The sequence below is a fragment of the Lutra lutra genome, chromosome 12, assembly GCF_902655055.1.
Source record: "Lutra lutra chromosome 12, mLutLut1.2, whole genome shotgun sequence".
Taxonomy (NCBI): Eukaryota; Metazoa; Chordata; class Mammalia; order Carnivora; family Mustelidae; genus Lutra; species Lutra lutra.
This window is the reverse complement of record NC_062289.1, coordinates 41,592,940-41,617,112: the sequence shown is the minus strand read 5'-3', so window position 1 is coordinate 41,617,112 and position 24,173 is coordinate 41,592,940. Positions and strand designations below refer to the sequence as shown.

Below are 24,173 nucleotides of genomic sequence, written 5' to 3'. Positions count from 1 at the left end.
AGTTTCCCTTTCAAAATCATGTCAAAAGTGAGGTGCACCCATTAAACTGAACCCAAATTTAGGTGGGCTCAGATCTTTCCAGATAGGCTTAGTGACCATAAGGCTATAATTGCCTTGTACCACACTTCTGTTTTCTAAGATAAAGATTTGTCACATGGGAAATATTAACACAAAATCATGGAAAAAAATAATTTAAATATCGTACAGATAAGTTGTATATTTAAAAAAAAACACATAAACTGGGATAACAATTCTTTTCTGTTGTTCTTATACCAAATAAATAGGATATTTCATATCTAATAACTAAGTATCATCTAACATTATTTCTATAAGAATGAAATACGAAACAAACTGAGAGGAAAAGTAAATTTCCACTTAATACTGAGCATTACTAAATCAAAATTAGGAAAAACAACTTTACAATTAATAGATTAATAATTAACTGAAAACAAGGGTCAGGCCACTAAATTGAAATAATTTAGAAAGCTGAAAGGAAATTAAAATAAATCTGTAGGACACTCAGGGAAACTCACTTCACCAAGACGAGGCTGAGTGTAATTATGCCACTCGGAGTAGGTATATCGGCAGTTGTCCACCTCCACAGGTCCTCCCCGGCAGGAATCCAGGGTGTGATGGTGCCCAGTTCCCCGGCACGAATCCAGGGTCTGGTGTCCACCTTTCACCGTTTCAGTGGTCTCCTGCCCTCCATTTTTCACTCCTGATCCCATGGTACCACAAATTCCCTGAGCAGAACTGCCCGCAGTATGCGTTGTGAAACCATTGGTGGAACACTGAAAGGCAAACAATTTGCATACAGAAACGAACAGCAACAACAACATGCAGATAATGCCCTACGTTTTTGTGTTAGAAGGTAAGCTCCCTGAGGGCAAGAACTAAATCTGTCTTGGCAATCCTGAGTACAGCATCCAATGCATCTACAAATTGCAGATGTCAACTGGTCTACACCTTGAGACAAATCCAGAAAGCTAAATGTATATTCCTTCTTTAAAAACTTCTTAGAATACTGCACAAGCTCATTTCTTAAATCCTTCCAAAATCTCAAAGCTCAAAATCAGGATTCTGGCATCAACATCTCATGTGAATTTACCCTGCTTGGTTTAAATTCACTCCTTTACCTAGAGGGACTAAAGTAGACTAGAACAAGAAACAGAAACGGCGATCAGTATTTTTATTGTGTCTAATGTCGTTCCCCTCAACTAAAACAAAAATACAGAAAAAGGAGTTGCCATAAAAATCTTAGTTACAATAATAAGTCCTGTGATCTCAATAAAGAAAAATAAATCAGCAGGGAAAATAAGAACAACAAAGCTATGGGCACTAACTTTCTATGCTGCGTTTTTGTGGGAAACTCTTAAGTTTTATTTTTTTCCAATACCTTCCTAGATGTCAACGACTTTTGTTTTCTAAATCTTTCTTGTTCTTATCATCATTATGCTTTCCATAGAAAATTTACAAGTCCCTCATCTATGTACTAGGTTAGAAATCAAAGTTGGAGCTCTGTAGTCGCTTGCTAGCATTGTCATTTCATGTTTGACCTCAGGCTTCTTTCTAACCCATATTAGAACCAGAAGGACTCCATTAAAGTTCTTCCCACACTGATCAAAGCTCGTAGTCATTTTATTGCTGTTGCCAGAAAAAAAAATTAAAATAATTATGCTGATGATCTGTGAATAATTAAATGAAATATTTTTACAACACAAACAGCAGTTTCAATATATAAAAAAGACTGGACCTAAAGTTGAAGTCATGAAACATTTTAAGTAGAAATAATAATGAGATGCTAAAGGATTTTAACTCTTAAGTAACACTATATGCCCACATTGAAAGGCCACGTATCATCAAGAGAATCAACATCATTTATCTAGTCCATAGAACGGATGAAATTTTATATATTGTCAGTTACCTGATTTCAAAAGAACTTTTCTCAGAAAAGATAATTATAGTTGGTTAGGCCAATTTGTCCTTTGTACTTATTTTAAAAAGAACAAACTACTTACTATTTTGTCATCTCCTGGAGCTTCCGTGTTTGACACAATGAGGTTCTGCTGGGCTAAATCATCAGGAAATACTTTGGGCTGCTTAGCTGCCCTGGTACCCCCACAGACTAAGGTAAACAGGATACCTAGAGGATGAGAGAAGTTACTTCAGTTGATCATAAAACAATATGGAGTTATGAATTTAGGATGATTCACACAAAGTCAGCTTTCCAGAAAATATAAATATGGTGGCTTGTGGAGAAAGTCTGCTCTAAGCTGGTATGCCACAAAGACGTGCTAATTGCCATGTTTCTGCACTGAATTTTATGTCTGTGTGGCAATAACACAAGAACAGTGCTTTCAATAAATAAATTCAGTAATTGTGTTAAGTAGAACTACAACTATATACAAATGAACAGCTACAGGTAGCAGTGCTGATTCTAAGAATGCGTCTTTAAAGTTATCGTAAAGGCTGTTATTCAAGTTGGTGAAGGGACTTACAAAAGAGCAAGGCTATGCCCAACAATATGGCAAGGATGGCCCACTTTCCAAGTCTCACTTCTCCGTGGCCGATCCTTGGATCAGTGCGAAGCGTGCAGTCATTTTCAGTAACACAGTCACATAACTTAACAGTTAGTGGAGTAATGAGCGACACGCCATGTCTATCTGTAACTCTGACAGGTACTTGGTATGTTCCAAATGGAAGGTCCTCCTGAAAGAAAAGACGAGCTGCCGTATCTGAAAGAAAATAAAACTGAGTGATAGAGAATGTCACTAATTTCTTCTAGCGTTAGGATATTTGCCATATTTCCCGACAAATAGGCCTTCCTGATGGGAAGGCACAAAGGCTACAGGACTGAGAATGTAAATGGACTGATGAGTTCTCATCTACAGCAACGGTAAACATACTGCATATCCAAGTTTCTCTCTGCTGCCTCTTACATAAACGTCCTTTGGATTTTATAATAATATATTTTTCTGTCCATAAACAAACCCTTCTTATCACAAGTAATAGGTGCTAAAGCACGCATATCTTCGAAAATTTTTAATATCACCATTCAGTGCAATTTTCTTATATACATAGTTTATCAGAGAGCAATAATCTGAAATTCTGGATATTTCCCTTTATTCTGTTCTCATATATTGTGCCAAACAGATATAAAGTTGTGACTCACTGTCAGAGACTGATTCTGACAGCTTAGAACACGGCTGACCTCGAACACACTGGTATGTGTGAGTTGTCTTGATGCTGTAGTATCTCACAATCCTATAGGACCCTGGGACCAACTGTACACTTTATAGTTCTGATGTATTTTTTTAGGGTAGAAAATATCCAGGTCAATATCCAATTCAGTCTTGGGTATAGATCCAAAGATATATAACTATTCTGAATGTTGATGCCACGTGCCCATTCTAAAGCAGAAACTTCTCCATTTAACTGTCCCATTTATTATTAGGTTGTTTGAAGCTTCAAATATAAATTTGGGTGTTTGGGTAAAGGAATCAGTGGATAAGTCCATTTTAGAAGAAAGCATGGTTAACTTGGTAAGTCTATGTGTTAAAAATAAGAAGACTAACAAAACCAAAATTTACAATGTATAACGTGCCATGGTCTGATGCTTTCATTATCTTGTTTATTCCCCCCAAATAATCCCATTTTACATATAAGTAAATTAAGGCCCAAGGAGAATAAATAGCATCGTCATATTTACATCACTAATAATCAGTGGGGCCGGCATTTAACCTAGTCTATTTGACTTCAAAGACTCATTGGAATATGTTCCTAACTTGGTGTTTCCCAGACTTTGGGGTTATTTCACAGATGAGTAGAACTTAAAAGCAACAAAATTTTGACAGACATAAGCCTGCCAATGTTTACTGTACAAAGCAGGAATATTAAACAGAATTACTGGGGTGCCTGGGTGGCTCAGTCCGTTAAGTGGCTGCCTTCAGCTCAGGTCATGATCCCAGGGTCCTGGGATTGAGCCCCGCATCGGGCTCCCTGCTCAGCGGGAGGCCTGCTTCTCCCTCTCCGACCCACCCCTACTTGTGTTCCCTCCCTCAATGGCTGTCTCTCTGTCAAATAAATACATAAATAAACACCTTTAAAAAAATTACTACCTCCTTTCACACGATCTAAAAGGAAATGATGTTATGACATCAAATCAGTAGAATGGAGAAAATCTAAAAGTAAGGTTAGTTCTTCCCGAGAAAGAACAGTTGATAACCTTACACACACACACACACACACACACACACACAGGAATATTATTAAAAAGACTGAAAATGCTGTCAGTTCACAGAGCAGGATTCGGGACACAGGGCCTTAACTTGTCACCATAGCTTCTACACATCCTTGTTTTCCTTTTCCCTTCCTGTTCCCCTTCCCTTGGCTTACAACTTTGTGTTCTAGTTTGTCATAAAAGAAAATGGAGGAATATTCCTTGGAAGCATGGGTTTGAAATTCACATTCAAGGACACTTCAAAGGAAAAGCCCCTCAGGTTATAGCAGATCTCAAGTCGTGAAAGCTGAAATGCTGGGCGACCAAGACTTCAGGGCCCGTGGGTAGTTCAGTTAGGAGACGCAGAACCCTCTGAGGAGTTAAGAGCTGAGAGAGGGCCTCTTCATTTTTATCATTCCTGTCACCATAGATCCTCTCATGGCTAAAGTCAGAAGTACAGACTAAGAACTAAGCTGGTATTAACGGCATTCACATACCGTTAATTCTTCTCAATCTCCACTTTCTTTCTATGTTTGAATCAGCATCACTGTCCAAACGGAAGTCAAAGGGCGGGCCATTCACAGACTCATCGGGATCGACGGCAACAATATCCGCAGATGCCAGGACGGGTTTGCAGATTACTACTGTCCGTTTTGGTATCACGGGGCCATTATCGTTCACATCTTCAAGTATAATTCCCAGTGTTCCAGTACAGGTTCTCCCATCTAGAAAATTGGATGTAAAAATATGAATTTTTTAATGTTCTGGGTTTTTACTAGGAAACTTGTACATCGAAAAAAATAGTTTTGTTTTTATTTTTTAAAGATTTTATTTACTAAAAAAAAAAAAAAAAAAAAAAAGAAAGGATGAATACCCAAGTTTTGTAGCAACATGGACGGGACTGGAAGAGATTACGCTGAGTGAAATAAGTCAAGCAGAGAGAGTCAATTATCATATGGTTTCACTTATTTGTGGAGCATAACAAATAGCATGGAGGACAAGGGGAGATGGAGAGGAGAAGGGAGTTGAGGGAAATTGGAAGGGGAGGTGAACCATGAGAGACTACGGACTCTGAAAAACGATCTGAGAATTTTGAAGGGGTGGGGGGTGGGAGGTTGGGGGCACCAGGTGGTGGGTATTGTAGAGGGCACGGATTGCATGGAGCACTGGGTGTGGTGCAAAAATAATGAATACTGTTATGCTGAAAAAATAAAAAATTAAAAAAAAAAAGATTTTATTTACTTATTTGACAGAAATCACAAGTAGACAAAGAGGTAGGCAGAGAGGTGGGGGGGAAGCAGGCTCCCTGCCAAGCAGAGAGCCCGATGCGGGGCTTGATCCCAGAACCCTGGGATCATGACCTAAGCTGAAGGCAGAGGCTTTAACCCACTGAGCCACCCAGGCGCCCCTTGACTGACTTTTTTTTAAAGGAGAAAATATGACCGAGGGCGCTTCTGGTATAGTTACAAGCACAGGGATATTTGAGAAGGTGGGAAAGCACAGTATGTATAACCATGTTCTAGACAGAATGAGGGGGGAAGGCAGACTGGCTGGAACTGACACCGCAGAGAAGAGCTAAGGGTCCCCGAAAGCCAACCTCAGGAGCCCGGAATTTCATATGCATATAGAAAGTGCATAACGTTTTGGAGCAGGGGAACCAAAAGGGAGAAGATATGCATTTAGAAGATGAGAACAAAACAGTACCTAGAAACGTTTGAAGGGTAAAAAGACTCCAGAAGTAGAAAATCACTTGTAAACCAAACTAATCCCCATGGCTGTAGCCTAAGGAAAACATCGGTCTCTATGTCTAATAAAAATTTACTGAATAACTACTTTGTACAGGGCACCGTACTAGAAAATCTAGGGGATTCAAAGATGAAGGAGATGTGGGTCCAGGCCCCAAATCAGTAACACAGTTATTTAGTCTGAAGCTGAACACAAATCAGGACATCTGCCTCTAGATCACTTCTTTCTGCTTAATCAGGAGGCCTTGGGACATCAGCGATGGACAAGAGGATAAACCAACCTATGCCACCTGCTGTCTGGGGCTGTGTCTTATGTAAAGCTGCCAACCTGAAAAAGCTGGAAGACCAGGCTCAGCCCTGGGGTCATAACCTGGACCAAGGCGACAGGCCCTGTGATACGGGCAGTGTCATCAAGGACAAGGAGACCTGGTTCTGAAATGCGGGCCCCAGAAAAGGACAGGGGCACCTGTGTGGCTCAGTGGGTTAAAGCCTCTGCCTTCAGCTCAGGTCATGATCTCAGGGTCCTGGGATCGAGCCCCGCATTGGGCGCTCTGCTCAGCAGGGAGCCTGCTTCTCCCCACCCCCCAACCTGCCTCTCTGCCTACTTGTGATCTCTGTCTGTCAAATAAATAAATAAAATCTTAAAAAAAAGAAAAGAAAAGGACAAAGTGGCAGCTACTACAAGACTGCTATGGGGTAAAGCGGAGAGGAAGAAACCAAAAGGAGAAATCAAACTGGACACCTCCCATGTAATACAAGCTTGCAAATTGAAATTCCAGAATGCACAAGAGCAATGTTAAAAGGAAAACCAAGAAAAACCACCCAACTGAAGATTAATTCAATCTATGCAAGACATCTTTGAAACATGTATATTTAGTATCTTCAAAGACATTTAAAAAAAAACGGGGGTAACTGTTTCAAGAGCAATGAAATTATAGCCTAAATTCCAGTAGAACTAAAACAACAACATTCCTTTAATAGTGATTCTAGAAGAAGAGAATAAATAGAATGGCAGGGAAGCACTATTGAAAGAGGCAATTGCTGAAAATATCCCAGAATTAAAGAGAAGTAAGGATTTTTTTAAAAATATATTCTGATGGCAGTGCTACATAAATAAAAATAAGCTCACACCATAAACACTGTATTAACACTATAAAATGCAACCCAGGGAGCCAAAAAAGTTGCCTAGACATATTACCTACAAATGGACAATAATGGGATTGACAGTAGATAAATTTGCCTCAGCAACATGAGATGCCAGAAGATAATGGAGTATGACCCCTCACAGTGCTGAGGGAAAGAAGAACCTACCTCAAAACCTTACATCAAGTCAAATGATCAAATCAAGCAGGAGAATGACATTGAAATATTTTTCAGAATAAAATGGGTAGGGTTTGTCCCCTAGACAACAACTTTGGAAGAACTAGTAAAGAATGTGCACCAGCAAGAAGAAAAGGGAACCAGGAGAGAAGGAATGAGATACAGGAAACAATGCAACAATCTCTCATTTTGGACAACTTAAAAAAAGAGAAGGGAAAGGGAGACAAAGGAAGCAGGGAAATCTGTATTTTATCTACCTGTCATATGTTTCAGAGGGCAACATATGTTTCACCTCTCAACATCTCTGTTCTCTCTCTGTGTGCTCTGTTCTAGCTCTCTCTGAAAACTGGGACTGTGGAATGTCTTGAACATTTCTTGACATTGGATCCGCACACAGAGTTGAAAGCACATGGCTTCCTGACTGAGCCTGGTTGACTGCATTGTCTTTAAAAATTGACCTCTACAACGTCTGCTCCTCCACTACTGTGCTAAATGTCTGAACCTCACTTCCATTAAACATTTACAGTTGTACAGTACACTCCATTTTTTGAGGCACTGTGATTCATATCAGTGTACAATATTTAAACCGAAGATCTTAGACATCTAATTCACAGTATTTCACAGCTCTGTTTTTCATGTTGATTAAATAAATAACGCTCTAATTCATTGGAATGTAGGCATGCAATGCTCACCTTCTAATATTAACACGGTTCTATATGAGTAAGTACTAATTCCAAATATGAAGTCATGGAAAGTGAACTACCCTTGGTTTCATGAGTTTTGTGCATGGCACCCTCCTGTTCAATGTTTCAAAAATTTTGAAAACACACTCCTCCCCAAAGCTGGAATAATCCAACAAAGATAAAAACCTAAGGGGCACCAAGGTGGCTCAGTGGGTTAAGCCACTGCCTTCAGCTCAGGTCATTATCCCAGGGTCCTGGGATCGAGCCCCACATCGGGCTCCCTATTGGGCGGAGAGCCTGCTTCTTCCTCTCCCTCTGCCGGCTGCTCTGCCTACTTGTGCTCTTTCTCCATCTCTCTAATAAATAAATAACATCTTTTTTAAAAAAAATCTAAAACTGAGCTATATAGAGGACACACCTGAGTGACACTACCAAGAGAGTTTAATCTGAGAAGACACTGAGAAGAAGAGAGAAATTGAATCCAAAGTTGAAGAAATAGCTGTGTTCAGGAGAGCAGAAGGTGGTACCAGAAAGCATATGGACCAGGAGAAAAGTGTGAAAAAATTTATACACAGATGCCTTGCAAGAGGGTTTCAGAAAGAGGAAGCAAGTGCCATAGAGAAGCAGGAGGACGGGAAGTGAGAATGGACCTAACGTCTGTGCTCACGAGACACCATCTTTCATCAGGAAGCAGGTGGTAGGGTCCAAAGGAAATTAGTCAGCACAGATTTTAGAAAAAGATAAAAACAGAAAAAGCAAACAAGCAAACAAGCAAAAAACCCCTTTGTATGATCTGAGTTCATAAAATAAATGGTAACATTCAGTCCCTACCCTCTTCAACAGAAATGAATGGGAAGGGGCCCCATGATGCATTTATTTTATACCACAAGGATAATTAGCTCATCTAAGTGCCATACAAATATTTGACCTCTCAATTATTTTATCTCCTCTGCAACAAAGGAGAATGTAGAATAAAATTATATCCCAAATCTCTTAATTCCGGACAATAAATTTATCTGATCTATCAACAAACCATTTGCCAAGCTCTGTTAAAAATGTAAACAGAACAGATTTGATTTTCATGTTATTCTTCTTTTTCACTTTCCTTTGACCAAAAAGCATGTCCTGACAAAGGGACAAAGGAACCTGAGGCCTTAAAGGACAGTCTTTAATTAATCAAAGTTAAATTAATAATAACTACAACCTTACTGATTCAATCAATGGATAGGAACCATTTCTCATTCATTTAGATAGAACCGAAATACCTAAAACATCTTCCAAAATTGCTTCTAAACTCTAATGTTGTAAGCTATAGTGTAATAACATATGTTTGCTGTAGTTAACATACTTAGTTTATGGAGGCACTGAAGTCAAATGTATGTCATGCACTAAATAGATCTCATACATAACCACTGTGGTCATATTCCTCTCCATTTTGTAGGACTCACAGAATATTTTATCTTTCATATGGTTTTATGGATTCACAGTGTTTGTCTTTCAAATTTTATAATATACCATTAATCATGACTATGATTATTTTTAAATAATGTCCTTAGTCAGAATTTAATCCCTAAGTATACTGAGAGTTTCCTGTAAAAAGACAGAACAGTTTTCTAGGAATGCACTATCAGGCAACAAGCATGTTCTCTGTTGCAATGAATTCTCCTGCCAAAGTGAATATTTTAAAAGACATGACTAGATAAATTGAAGCTAATTTGAATAGAGTAACTTTCTCAATTTTCAATGATTGTTTACTTTTTAAAAATTACCATTTCCAGTATTTCTATTACTAAATTATTTTATAATTACATAAAACTGAGGGTGTTATTAGGAAGCAAACATGAGTTAATAAATTACAGCAAACCTTTCAACTGCTCTATATCTTCTGGGGAGAAATACATTTTGGAAATATATGCAGCTATGTCCACAAGAGCCAGACTGTGGAAGGAGCTGAGATGCCCTTCAACAGACAAATGGATAAAGATATGGTCCATATATATAATGGAATATTATGCAGCCACTAGAAAGGATGAATACCCAACTTTTGCATCAACATGGATGGGATTGGAGGAGATTATGCTGAGTGAAATAAGTCAAGCAGAGAAAGTCAATTATCATATGGTTTCACTTACTTGTGGAGCATATGGAATAACATGGAGGACATTAGGGGAAGGGAAGGAAAAGTGACTTGGGAGAAATTGGAGGAGGAGATGAACCGAGAGACTGTGGACTCAGAAACAAACTGGAGATTTTAGAGGGGAGGGAGGTGGGGGGATGGCTGAGCCTGGTGGTGGGTATTAAGGAGGGCATGGATTGCATGGAGCATTGCGTGTGGTGCATAACTGTGAATCTTGGAACACTGCATCAAAAACTAGTGATGTATTTTATGGTAACTAATATAACACAAATAGATATATACGTGTATATATATATATATATATATATACACATATATATATGTATATATGCAGCTCCTTGCAAATCTATGTTTTGGTTTAAAAACTGAGCATGTAAGTAGGGGGAAAGGTAAATAGTTCTTACCTTTGTCTGATGCAAGAATTGTGATATTATATATGCCACCTCTGACACTTTCTGCCTCTCTGTCCAGGTTTCTGAAAACTGTGATCGATCCTTCGTTTTCATTAATTGTGACCCACCCTTTTGGATCAATTAATTTCTTATACCTATTAGTAAAGATGAATTAAAGTAGCAAATCATATCATAGGCAAAATTATAATTCTGGCATCAAAACAAGTTATGAATCTTAAAAACATGGTAAATTTGGAGTTAATTAAAACAGGATACCTTATGCCACTGCTACTTCTTGTTTCGGGATCATATGCTTTATATCCATGGCTCTTTGTTCCCACTGGCACATTTTCTTTAATTTGAACGGTTTGCACCAAAGGGCTACACTCAGGGCCCTCGTCCTGATTTTTTACATTAACAGTAACTGTCGCGGTGCTCATGACTGATCGTGAACTAGCCTCTTTAGAATACGGAGCTTCATTAACTACCCCAATCTGTAGATTCACCTGTTGTCTTTCTTCATAATTCAGTGGCTGCAAAACACAAGTGTGTTGAAAATCAGATCAAGATTTCCTGGTAATATTTGGCCATGCTAACTGGCATACATAACTAGTGTTGAGAATAGTCAGGAAAATATTAAATATATACCCAGAAACCAGGTGGTGTTTGGAGGAGGGGAATCCAACTGATTCAGTATTTGGGTGGAACCCGAAAAACAAAACAAAAACTGTTCCTCAACTGTGAGTAATATCAGAGGTCCTGATAATGAATTCAAGAAGCATTTAATTAGGGGCGCCTGGGTGGCTCAGTGGGTTCAGCTCGGGTCATGATTCCAGGGTCCTGGGATGGAGTCCTGCATCGGGCTCTCTGCTAGGCAGGGAGCTTGCTTCCCCCTCTTTCTCTCTGCCTACTTGTGATTTTTCTCTGTCAAGTAGACAAAATCTTAAAAAAAAAAAAAAAAAGAAGAAGAAGAAGAAGAAGCAGCATTTAATTAAAGTGTTTCAATGTTAACACTTGAGAGATTACTTGAGGAACTCTATACCCTAACCAATGGTTATTTACTACTTCATTCATTTTGGGACAGTTTACCCTATTCTTTAGATGAAGAAAATTATTTGTACCTTGTTTGGGGTAGAAAATGTGGGTCAAATTTATAAAAAGTTTTTCAGAGAGGACAGAGAAGAAAATAGAAAGCTCATGGACATTACACTTTCCTTTTTTTAGCTCTTCCATCACAGTTACTTTTTAAAGAACTGGTAGTACCAAATTTAATGGAAGGTTTTTATTTTTCCTTGCCTGATATGTAGCTATAATGAGAATAGATAAAGTCATTTCCTCCAAGACAGAGATTTTTGTCAGGTCTTGGACTTCACTGAGGTAAAATTGCTTCTTAGAATACTAAGGATCAGGGCAGGGGTTGGATGAGAAAAGATATGATCCAAAAGACTTTTTTTTTGCTGTTTTGAAACAGAGAAATTAACCCACAAACTGCGGTTAATTTTCATCATGTAAGAAAAAGGATTTGTCATTTTTGATTCACGCTTTTTGTGAATATGTACAAAAGAGAAAGTGCATGGACCCAAGATAGAATCATTTTCTAGTTAATGATGCAGCAGAAATAAGACTGACTATGTCCAAAGCAGGTGGCTTTATGGGCTAACTGGCTCCTGAATTAGCAGGGAGGTCTTCTGAGATGTTGAAGAATAGTATTAGAAGGATGTTTCACAAGTATTTGCATCTCTGAACACTTGAGGATTCCCATTCTCAACCGAGAAGGAAACTAAGGTTGTAAAGTATGCTAGATATAAATGAACAGATCTACAAATGCTGTCCCTATCAGTTTCACCAGGAATAACTCACCATTTGGGAAATTCAGTAAGTGGAGGCTCCCTGAACCAGCTACAGAAAGAATGGGCTAGGAAAGTTTGGCACTGTCCCATAGACATCAAAGCTGTGCCAGGTTTTTAATTGTTAAGAGGTGCTGGTTACAAAGTAAATACTATTACACACATGCACACACATAATAGTATTTTAAATACCAGGACTTTATAAAAGGTGCTCCAATTTGAATATACTCATCTCATTATAGATACGGAGAACACGGCATTCATATTTACCTATGTATCGATTTTACCCCTATAGTTACCAGAATTCTCTTTTCATTAAGCTCTAGTATGCTAATTTATGACATTATAAGCTGCAAATAACTAATTTACTAATTTATTCTTACCTTAACCACACACAGAACTCCTTCATTGGTTTTGGGGTCTGTTACTATTTTAAAATTCCCATTTTCATTGCCCTTTAAAATGGTATAATTTGCTCTCCAATTAGCAGTATTCATTAAGTCCTTATCCTCCACAGTCACGCGTAAGATTTCCACATCAACTGTATTTTCTTCCACTGATGTCACATACTAAAATAATAAAAACAACAAAAAAGCGTTAATTAGTAGCTGTCACAAATAGAGCACTGTGGGAAATAAACTCAGTTCTAATTTCCAAGGACTACGTGTACATGATTGTAAGCCCTAAGTCCAAATTACTGTCATGGGAGTGGGGATACTGCATTTGAAATCATGGGGCAGGCATGGATGGAGTTAAGCATGTTTAGCAATTAACACTGGGTGGTACATTTTTCTTTTACTACTATCACATACTTACAGAAGTACGGGTAAAAGTTGGCAAGTTGTCATTTGCATCTCCAATATTTATGATGCAAGTTGAAGTTGTCTGCAAACCGAAATATTGACCATCCATGTCTTGTACTTTTATTTTCAACTGGTATTTATCAATTAGCTGAAAAGAAAGAATTTAAGCACTGAGAGAAAGCAATATTGTCAATGAAATCTTACTTTACACTCTGGAATTTTTCTTGCATTAAAAATTTAAGAAATACTTTATTAAATTTCATAGTTTTCATGTACTGGCCAAAGAATAATTTCCTCACACCAGTAATTTTCTATTAATTTATGAAAATAGAGCAGTTTCTCAAATTTAAAGTGCTACTCTATATAGAATGTAGAAAAATTGGTTTTAGTTTACTCACCAGAAAGGGAAGATGTAGCCATAGCACATTTTAAATTGCCAAGCGGTTAATCAAAATCTTTATCTCCTATCCAAAGTACATTCTTAAGTTGAAAAATATACAGCAGTGACTCTTAAACCAGTCTTGAATAATAAAGTAAAATGGCCTTCCATTATAAAGGCAAATTTTAAATATTTACATTTATAAGAAGATCTGGAACTATATATTTTTTTCCTCTATGGAAAATGTAATCTGCTTCTTAGGGCTTTACATTCATCGGGGATGGTAGAAGGCTCAATGCCAGTTTTTTAAAAAATGTGTTTCTCCTCATAATGATTTCATTTATCATAAGTATTGGGGCATGAAAGGATTAAAAGCAATTCTAATAATAATGCATTCTGGACAAATTTTAGGAGCCTTGGGTTCTTTTCCTAGCTCTGAAAATAACAAATGTAATCTCTCTGGCAGTTGGAAAAGTCTTTTTAGCTAGGTTTTCTCTTCTATAAAATTGATACTAATACCTTTCCTATATAACTCACCTCTTTTCATAAGACGAAATAATATGTAAAAAACCATCCTACCCTTCTACCAAGAATGTTTACCCTTCTCTTAATTCTGTCACTTCTTAAGCTTTCTTGTCTATTATGTCTTACCAAAAGTAAAACTAAAATTTCTCTATCTCTTTGTTTTTTACACACGATTTTCCTGATGTACTCTTCTCTCATAATCAATCACATATGCAGAGTTAAAAAATACTGGCCCTATTTAAAAACTCATACTAGTGTACTTTCAAGGAGAAAATACATGTTTTGTTGGCAGTGAATTAAGATTTATTCAAAATAATCAACTGGCTGATAAAACAAGAAAGAAATGAAGTTTGGGACCTAAATATTAACTTGTGATATCTTCAGATGGAAGAAAAATTGTGATGTTTAAAGAGCTTAAGGGGTTGAAAGGAACAGAGGAAAGCTGGAATCTTGGCATCAGTAAGCATCTGCACAGCATTCTTGGGTAAAAACACTCCAAGATTCCTTCATTAGTCCAATGTTCTCAACTGACTTATTAGAAGGAGCTACTTAAGACTTAATAAGAGGATTTGGTCTATAACCTGCTTCTCCTGAGCACACTAATTCCCTGAAGAATCTGTGTAATTTCTGGAGCTATGACAGCAATTTATTCATTCATTTATTCTGCAAATGATACTGTATTCCTCACTGGCAAATACAGTAAAAACAAATGAATTTATAAATAAAATACAATTTTAATAAAATAAAATAAAACTTCACTTAGAAATGTCCATGTAGGGGCTCCTGGGTGCTCAGTTGGTTAAGCAACTGCCTTCGGCTCAGATCATGATCCTGGAGTCCCAGGATCAAGTCCCACATTGGACTCCCTGCTCGGCGGGGAGTCTGCTTCTCCCTCTGACCTCTCCCTCTCATGCTCTCTCTCTCTCTCAAATAAATAATATCTTTAAAAAAAAAAAAGAAATGTCCTTGTAGATGCAGTAAAAATGATTAATTTTACTAAATTTTATTAAATTTCAACCCACAGTCTAGTGAAGATGGGAGATATGCATAAAGCAGTTCTGCTACATCACATAATATGATGTCCTTCTCAAGGGAAGTACTTATGTGATTATTTATGAACTGAACTAGCTATTGTTTTGGGGGGTTTAATTGCACAAAATACCATTTTTACATGAAAGACATCTATCATTATTCAGACTAGTGTATTTGGAAGACATTATATCTTAATAAAGTGAATCTGTCACTCAAGGAAAACAACTATTTGTTGTCAAATATTAGAGTTTAAAAAAAAATGAGACTTCCAGAAAACTTATATCAACCATTGTGATATCAATGGAGGTGAGAAGGTGACATTTTTCCTATATTGCTTAATAAAATGTGTCAATCTATGGAAGATCTACATAATTCAGTGAAAAACCCTTTTCCAATTGGTCAACGCAGGATGTTAAGAAATTATACATGGATAAATCGTCCAGAGTACAAGACAGACCAATGGATTTTAATATAACAAAGTATGAAAGCTCCTTTATAAGGCTTTAGAGTGCACACTGCAAAAAACACATTTATGAAACAAAACTTGTCAAGTTTTGGTGTAGTATCAAAAGAGTACCCACAATGATCTAAAATCACTATTAAAGGGGCGCCTGGGTGGCTCAGTGGGTTAAAGCCTCTGCCTTCGGCTCAGGTCATGATCCCAGGGTCCTGGGATCGAGCCCCGCATCGGGCTCTCTGCTCAGCGGGGAGCCTGCTTCCTTCTCTCTCTCTCTCTGTCTGCCTCTCTGCTTACTTGTAATCTCTGTCTGTCAAATAAATTAAAAAAAAAAAATCTTTAAAATCACTATTAAAATATTCCTCTTTTCTAACTTTCTATCATGTTGGATTTTCTTTATATACTTTAGCTAAAACTACATATTATAACAAACTGAATGCAGAAGGAGATATGAGAATCCACCAGTCTTATAATAAGTCAGGTATTAAAGAGGCTTGGAAAAATGCATTATAATGTCATTCTCAGTAAATTATTTACTGTTTTAGAAAATGTAATTGTTTTTTATAAAAATGTTATTTATGATAACATGTAATAAATTTATGATTTTTAAATGAGTGAATAAATATTTTAAACTTTTGTCAGCTTTAAATACTAATGAAATAAATATCAATAAATATAACCCATATAAACAAAAGATCTCTGGAATCTTCAATAATACTTAAGAGTGTAAAAGGCCCTGAGACCAGAAAATTTGAGGAAAAGTTCCACTTTTCATATTTGACACTTCCTGTTTTTATTCTGTAAAAATGTTAATATTAGGAAACTTGACTTTGTAAAATGTACCTTCAAGGGAGAACAAATTAGTGGTTCAAAATTAGCACACTGCAAGGTTAATGACCTCCATCAGCATACTTAATAACTTTTCGAAAATGAGATTCATGGGGCACCTGGGTGGCTCAGTGGGTTAAGCCTCTGCCTTTGGCTCAGGTCATGATCCTAGGATCCTGGGATTGAGCCCTGCATCCGACTCTCTGCTCAGCAGGGAGCCTGCTTCCCCCCCTCTCTCTGTCTACTTGTGATACCTCTCTGTGACAAATAAATAAATAAAATATTTTAAAAATAATAAAAATAAAATAAAATGAGATTCACAATATGCTTTTCACAAACACATGGTGCTATACAACATATATACAGGTACGATTCAATGGCGATGTGATAATCAGGCTTTGTCTATTGATACTTAGGTTACCTCTCTGTCTAGCTGAGATGAGGACGTGGTGATCACGCCTGTAGTTGGATGCATGGAAAAGAGCGTGGGGTATGCTGGCAACTGCTCGATGATGGAGTACTTGAGACGCGTGTGCATCGTGTCAGGTTCATCTTTGTCTGTCGCACATACCTGTCCCACAGTAGAACCTACATATTGAGAAATCCTCTTTAATTTCCAAAACTTTTACATTATCAGCATCCCCTTTATTTCATTCCTTTCCATCTACCTCAAAAAGCTTTTGGACCATTTAATTATATGGCAGAATAATGGTTTTTATACATTTGCAGACTTCTATATGCAGTATCATTTTAAAAAATATCCCAGCATTCTAACCTTTGGGAATTTGTTGACCAAATCTGTATTTACTGCATTTACTGTGCAATTTGATAAATGTTGATAACATCCATCCATTGCCTTTGTATTTCTAGACTAAAGAATTCTAACTACTTTTTAACCTTTTTCTATTTGTAAGTCTGCCCTTAAATTGATCAAATTGTCAAAAATGTGTCCAAAACTCTTGCTTTAGTTAGATCTTTCTGGAAGACTCAAAAACTGCATTCTGATTTCCAGCTGATGGGGTCCATTGACATAAGATTAAGAAAACCTTTGTGTTACTCTCAATGACCTTTATGATAATGCTCAGAGTACTGTCAATCATTTAATCAGTATGGAATATCAATACATCTCTTTAAGACTAAGACTTCAACTGCTCAAAACCTTTTTCTTTTTAGAGTGTGTTCTCGTAAAATTATTTATTTTATTTCACATAGGAAGTAACTGAGTAATTTCTCTAGTTTTCAGGCACTAGGCTTGGCTTTCCAAGTGTGTGATGCATCATTTAATCTTCACAGCAATCTCACATATCAAAAACCCATTTTACAGATAAGGAAACTAAGGTTTGTCAAGACTAGGAAACTTGCCCAGGGTTACAGCTCACAGCTAGTGAAAGGCAGAGCAAAATTCCACCCACAGCAACCCTGAGTGGCAAGTCCCTTATTCTTGTCGGCAGAATATGCTGCCTCCCAATGGCCACAGTGAAATTCAATTTATGAATTAAAACATTAAGCTGCCCTACATTGTTAAGGTAGGTACGCACCAACTCTGCAATTTTCAGAAACTGTAAAAACGTAAGTTGTTTCTGTAAAAATTGGATAGTTATCATTTTCATCCTCAATTCTGATTACCAAGGGCAGGGGAAGCTCTGGAGTATATCCATCTGGAGTTGTGGCAAAGGCAATTAGCTGTGAAGAGTCAAATAAGAAAAAAAGCAAAGTTAAAATATGGTTCCAACTTCCTTTGGCTTTAATTTGGAAACTGTTCAGCACTGCAGTGTGAGTTGCACCATTTGTTATGTTTGAGGATGTGGACATAACCTTAATGTCACAGGAGGTGGTTAATCTCATGGTGTACTACAGGATTTTACATTTATCTAATATAATAACATAAATAATTCTGGTTTCTTTCTACTATATCTAACATAATAACATAGATAATTTTAGAGTTGTCCTGTTGTGTATGAGTGTAACAGCTTTTACTATTATTTTCCCAGAACAGACTTGAAGATTATTTTGTGGGTTGTTTTGTTTTATTAAGTTTTTTATTTTAATCCCAGTTGTTAACATAGTGTTATATTAGTTTCTGGTGTACTGTAGTGATTCAACACTTCCATACAACATCAAGCCCTGCCCATGTCGAGCTCCTCATTCAGCGGGTAATCCACTTCTCTCTCTCCCTTCCCCCACCAATGCTCTGTCTCTCTCTCTCTCAAATAATTATATAAAATAAAATCTTTCATAGAAAAACAATGCAAGAGGGTTCATTTTCTTCACATCCTCAACAATATTTGTTGTTTCTTGTATTTTGATTCTAGCCATTCTGACAGGTGTAAGGTGATACCTCGTCGTAGTTTTGATTTGCATTTCCCTGATAATGAGCAACATTATCTTTTCATATTTCTGTTGGCCATCTGTATGTCTTCTTTGGAGAAATATCTGTTCATGTCTTTTGCCCATTTTTAAGTGGATTATTTGGTTTTGGGGTATTGAGATTTATAAGTTCTTTATGTATTTCGGATACTAACCCTTTATTGGATGAGTCATTTGCAAATATCTTCTCCCATTCTGTAGGTTGTCTTTTAATTTTATGGCTTTCTTCACTGTGTAGAAGCTATTTACTTTGATGTAGTCCCAATAGTTTATTTTTGCTTTTATTGCCCTTGCCTCAGGAGACATTTAGAAAAAAAGTTGCTATGGCCGGTACCAGAGAAATTACTACCTGTGCTCTCTTCTAGGCTTTTTATGGTTTCAGGTCTTACACTTAATCCATTTCAAGTTTATTTTTGTGTATGGTATAAGAAAGTATTCCAGTTTCATTCTTCTCATTCTTTTGCATGTAGCTGACCAGTTTTTCCAACACCATTTGTGAAGAGACTGTCTTTTTCCTGATGTATATTCTTTTCTCCTTTGGTGAAGATTAATTGACCATATAATTCTGGGTTTATTTCTGGGTTTTCTATCCTATTCCATTAATATAGGTCTCTATTTTTATGCTAGTACCATTCTGTTTTGATTAGTACAACTTTGTTTATCTTTTTTAAAAAGATTTTATTTATTTATTTATTTATTTATTTGAGAGAGAGGGAGCCCTAGTGGGGGGGAGGGGCAGAGGGAGAAGCAGACTCCCTGCTGAGCAGGGAGCTGGATGCAGATGTGAGGCTCATCCCAGGCCCTTGAGATCATGACCTGAGCCCAAGGCAGATGCTTAACTGACTGAGCCACCCAGGGGCCCTTTGTTTATTTTTGAAAAAAAAAAAATTTTTTTTTTAAGTAATCTCTACACCCAATATCAGCTTGAACTCACAACCTTGAGAACAAGAGTCACATTTTTCACAAATGAGCCAGCCAAGCACCCTAATTAGTACAGCTTTGTAATGTAACTTCGTCTGGAATTTTGTTTTTCTTTTTCAAGACTGCTTTGGCTATTTAGGGTCTCTGGTGGTTCTATACAAATTTTGGATTGTTTGTTATAGTTCTGTGAAAAATGCTGCTGGTATTTTGATCAGGATTGCATTAAATCTATAGATTGTTTCACATAGTAGGGGCATTTTAACAGTTATTTGTTCTTCCAACCCATGAGCCTAGAATATCTTTCCGTTTCTCTACTATTTTGTTTTGTTTGGAAGTTCCAGAGCATGGATTTTAAATACCACGCTCTGAATCTTCAATAACTTTGAATTCTTAGGACTCCAAACTCCCTAGGTGCAGTTAACTAGAATATTATCTTATATTCTCCTAATTAGGATTTCATGCATATTGGTAGTTAAAGTTAGATAATTCTCTTCATGAGAATTTTTTACTTTAAAAAAAAGGAAAGTCAGAAATAGAACAAATGCCCAGATGTAAACTGTGCGTGGAATGCAATATATTTCTTTTAATTTTATAATGTGAATTTCAATTCCAATTTTTCTCATAACTGCTCTCAGAGAAAGAAAAACATCACAGGTACTTAGAAGGCATTCTTATAGCAATTCCAAACCTAAATATTCAATCCTAGGGACACCTGGGTGGTTCAACCAGTTAGTGTCAGACTCTTGGTTTTAGCTCAGGCCATGATCTCAGTCAGGGTCCTGAGATGTAGCCCTCTAGGGGCTCTGTGCTCAGCACAGAGTCTGCTTGAGATTTTTTCCCTCTCCTTCTCTCTCCCCCTCTGCCTATCTCCCCACTCAGGTGTGCTAATATATAAAATAAATAAATAAAATAAATAAAGAAATAAAATCTTTTTTAAAAAAATAAAACTATCATACTAAGACCAATCTAAGAATCTAATGTTCTTTATTCTATAAAACTCTTTTTGCTCCAGGTCTGTGCTATCAGATGTAGCCAGAGCATAGACAACAAGCTCAGAGAATAGAAAAAGATTAATGATTTGAGAATGAGAGATGAAACAGCCAAACTTAACAATGACTAATACGATACATAAACTTCAGACTTTACCTCAAAGGATTCATACTCCTCACGATCTACAGGACGAGTACAATACAGGTTTCCAGTATCTCTCTCCACATAAAACAAATTCATAGGTTCTCGGTCCACCCCAGGTCCTCTTATGGAATAGAATATAGTGTAGTTTTGTGCAGTGTCAGATTGAATCTAGAAAGTAGATGTTATATACAGAAGAGACAAATGTTTATTTTAGTATAACTTTCATGTATATATATTTATGCAATCACATTGCCATTTTGTTGTAATAAGCAATTGCCCCTTTAATTTACTATCATGTATGAATAAAAAAACAGCAATAGAATAAGGAAGGCTAATGATTGAGAAATTTCAAGAGCAAGGCATGAGGAAAACAATGTAGTAGTGTCTTAGTTTTCCAGAATAACTGAGAAATACTTTAAAGGCTAAATGTTACCTATGTGGACCAAACATTAAAGACTTTAACTGTCTGAGAAAACAAAGTATTCTGAGCATGAAAAACTATGCTTTTGTCAATTTTTTTAAGCTTAAATTTTTATTATACATAACATCTGAGTTGCTAGGTTTAAAGTTACTGTCTACAGGGCAAAAACCATGGGAAATGCTTTCTTTAATTAGTTTCTGTTATTTGTCAGCATCTTTTTTATTACTGAAGCTGAGCTGAAAGGGAGAGTGGAAATGAGTGAGAATACAAATAACATAATATCCTGGCAAGTGTGATATTCTGGTACTTGAAATTTTTTCCCAAGTTGTTTTGATCCTTTTAGTAATATCTTGACTATATGTCAGGATGACACACAATTATTTTCAAATAATGTCTTTCCCAACTTCAATATGCTCTTCTCTCAGCTGTATTAAATTTGTCAGTGGGATATAAAGAAGAGTTCTCTCTCAAATTTCAAGAACTGAGAGAAAAGAAACCCAAGTCAAGGACTGAATGGTCATGGCAATGGCTAGTGGAAGAAGGAAAGATTTGCTGAGGTTGCTACTAAAAGTTAAAAAGAGAGAAAGGATCCAGTATGATTTTAGTAGTGGACTTGGGGATAAACAATAGAAAGGAAGTTTGTGTCTTTTGCCCTTCATGGCAATTTCATCTATTATGGAAGATGTTTGGGGTTTCTAGGCTATGTCCAAGTGACATGCGTGCTAATATGAAAATTCATTAAGGAACCATGTGTTTGAGAGTGCTAGGTGGGTTTTACAATTTCATATATGGATTTTGCATGACTAAAACTGCAAAAAAGTATATGCTGGCATAAAGATATGTATTTATACCCATTTATTGAAACATACAATACACATACTCACTCATGTATTCAGACAGAACTGATTTTAAAATAACTGCATATTCATTGTCCAAACTTAAAAATGAAAATGGAAGCCATAAAAGTTCACAGTGAAAGGACAGTAAACTGTACCTGTTGAAGAAAAAGTGGGAAAGGACCCAAGGAATTCTCCTGCATTGAACAAGGAATAGGAGCCCATCTTCTCTTGGCACGTCTTAGAACTTTTTCTTTAGAATGCCTCTTCTTTAATACCTCAATTTAGAATACAGGAAAAAAATAATAAAGTCAATGATTACTTTATTGACAAATACTGAAATTCTGACCTATCTCTCATGAGGATTAACTGGAAATGTGTAAGACCATGGTGGAAAACCAAACTAAATGTCAACACTGCAAAAAGATAACAAAGAAATAGCGGTCCTAACTATTATCACATCAATCCTCTTGAGAAAATAACTTGGTAGGAACATGGAAGAAAGAGAGATGGAACTGGAAGCCTAGAAGCAAAATTAAAAAACAAAAAATCAACATTACTGTTGCCATATTGCCATGCAAAACCATGGGAGGCGAGAGAGGCAAGGAAGAGAAATTAAGTGAGTGACCCTCTAAATCTAGCATATGCACCTTCCACTCACCAGCAGCTAAGAAGAGCCATGGACCAACAGAGAGATCTGTGTCAGAATGAGGAGAGAAGAATGGTGACAATTCTCAAGCTACTGCAGTGAATAATGGCCGATGATTGAATAGAAATCATCTGGATCTTTGGGGTCAGAGTCCCATAAGAAGGCATGAGGTCTGAACCTCAACCTAAAATAGTCATCTTCTTAAGACTACAAATTATGCTGTATAAGATACATATAGACCTCCAGAAACAGAGTTTCAAAATTTGTTTCAGAACTCTATTCTAGAGGAAAGATTAAGAAATGCTTCTTTGTGTCCAATCTCAAATTCCCATGCTGTAGCCTCCCAAGTTCTCTGTTCCTGTCCCATATGAAAATCAATTGACAATGTAGAATAACCGATGAGGTAAGACCTTTTTCCACGATTTGAACACTGTTAGGTTGCACGATGGTTTCCATTCTTCATCAAGCTATACTATCCTACATCCTCTCTGATTTCACATCTTCCCTGGTAATGTTACACCTGCAGAAAACAATTCACTATACTTCATTTTTATAGTTTGGTGTACCTTTGTTTGATGCTGTAAAAGAACATGCAGTTTCCTTTCTTCATGGCTCTCAGTGTTGTAAAGTAATATGGTAAAACTTCTCTCCTCAGATGACAAAAGAATGGCATTTGTTGCATAGATGGAACCGTCTTCTAAAATTTGGAAATCAGGATCACTTGAATGAATTAGATTTGCAGATTGAAAGCACTCCTTCAGGTTAACTGTAGGAAATACACACAGCAATCATTTGTAAAGTAAAACGAAACAATATATAGTGCTAATAGCGATCTATGCATTTGTTGGGGTGGGGAGCCAAAAACTTAAAATTACACTGATACTTGTAAATGTCGCATTTTTTGAAAGTGTATATAAAACTACAATGGTTAATTAAATTGTGCATAAACACATACGTCACTTCTAATACCTACTTTATATGCTTTTAAGAAAGAGACATTTGTCCTAAAATAAAAGCATGTGAGTTCCAGTGTTTGAATAGGTAAACCAATACCAAAAGAAGTTATTTTTTATTAACTGAAATTACCTACAGAGCAACACCTGAGAAAACTTAAGTTAAACAGAATGTAGAACATTAATCATCAGTTATTAAATTAAAATATTTTTTAACCCTTTGCATCTATTGTTAGAGTCATTATATTCTGTGTTCTCATTGGTCTGCTCTTTCCTTGCACATTTGAATTATATGAGAAAAACTAATTGATATGGAGTGTCTGAGTGGCTCAGGTGGTTTAGTGTGCTTTGATTTCAGCTCAGGTAATGATCTCAGGGTTGTGGGATTGAGCCTGGTGTCAGGCTCCATGCTGAATGGAACCTGCCTAAGATTCTCTCTCTCGCTCTCCCTCTGCCCCTCTTCTCTGCTCTCTCTCTCCCTCTTTCAATCTCTCTCTCTCAAAAAAAAAAAAAAAGTAATAACTG

The 24,173-nt window shown here is 36.8% G+C and overlaps 1 protein-coding gene across 4 annotated transcripts in view; it reads right to left on the bottom strand.

The window, feature by feature from the left end:
• DSC2 (desmocollin 2) overlaps positions 1-24,173 on the bottom strand; it is a 35,739-nt gene that overhangs the window by 2,469 nt on the left and 9,097 nt on the right. For 2 of the 4 annotated variants that reach the window (XM_047698042.1, XM_047698040.1), the window contains exons 3-15: positions 23,262-23,461; positions 22,205-22,315; positions 20,802-20,957; positions 17,906-18,050; positions 16,789-16,955; positions 13,160-13,294; positions 12,727-12,912; positions 10,773-11,029; positions 10,509-10,651; positions 4,717-4,944; positions 2,499-2,735; positions 2,019-2,143; positions 534-791 (exon numbers count right to left, since the gene is read on the bottom strand). In XM_047698042.1, coding sequence (XP_047553998.1) covers positions 534-791; positions 2,019-2,143; positions 2,499-2,735; positions 4,717-4,944; positions 10,509-10,651; positions 10,773-11,029; positions 12,727-12,912; positions 13,160-13,294; positions 16,789-16,955; positions 17,906-18,050; positions 20,802-20,957; positions 22,205-22,315; positions 23,262-23,461 — 2,348 coding nt within the window. Of the gene's footprint in view, positions 1-533; positions 792-2,018; positions 2,144-2,498; positions 2,736-4,716; positions 4,945-10,508; positions 10,652-10,772; positions 11,030-12,726; positions 12,913-13,159; positions 13,295-16,788; positions 16,956-17,905; positions 18,051-20,801; positions 20,958-22,204; positions 22,325-23,261; positions 23,462-24,173 lie in introns of all 4 variants that reach the window. The other 2 variants (XM_047698041.1, XM_047698039.1) reach the window with 1 other exon arrangement.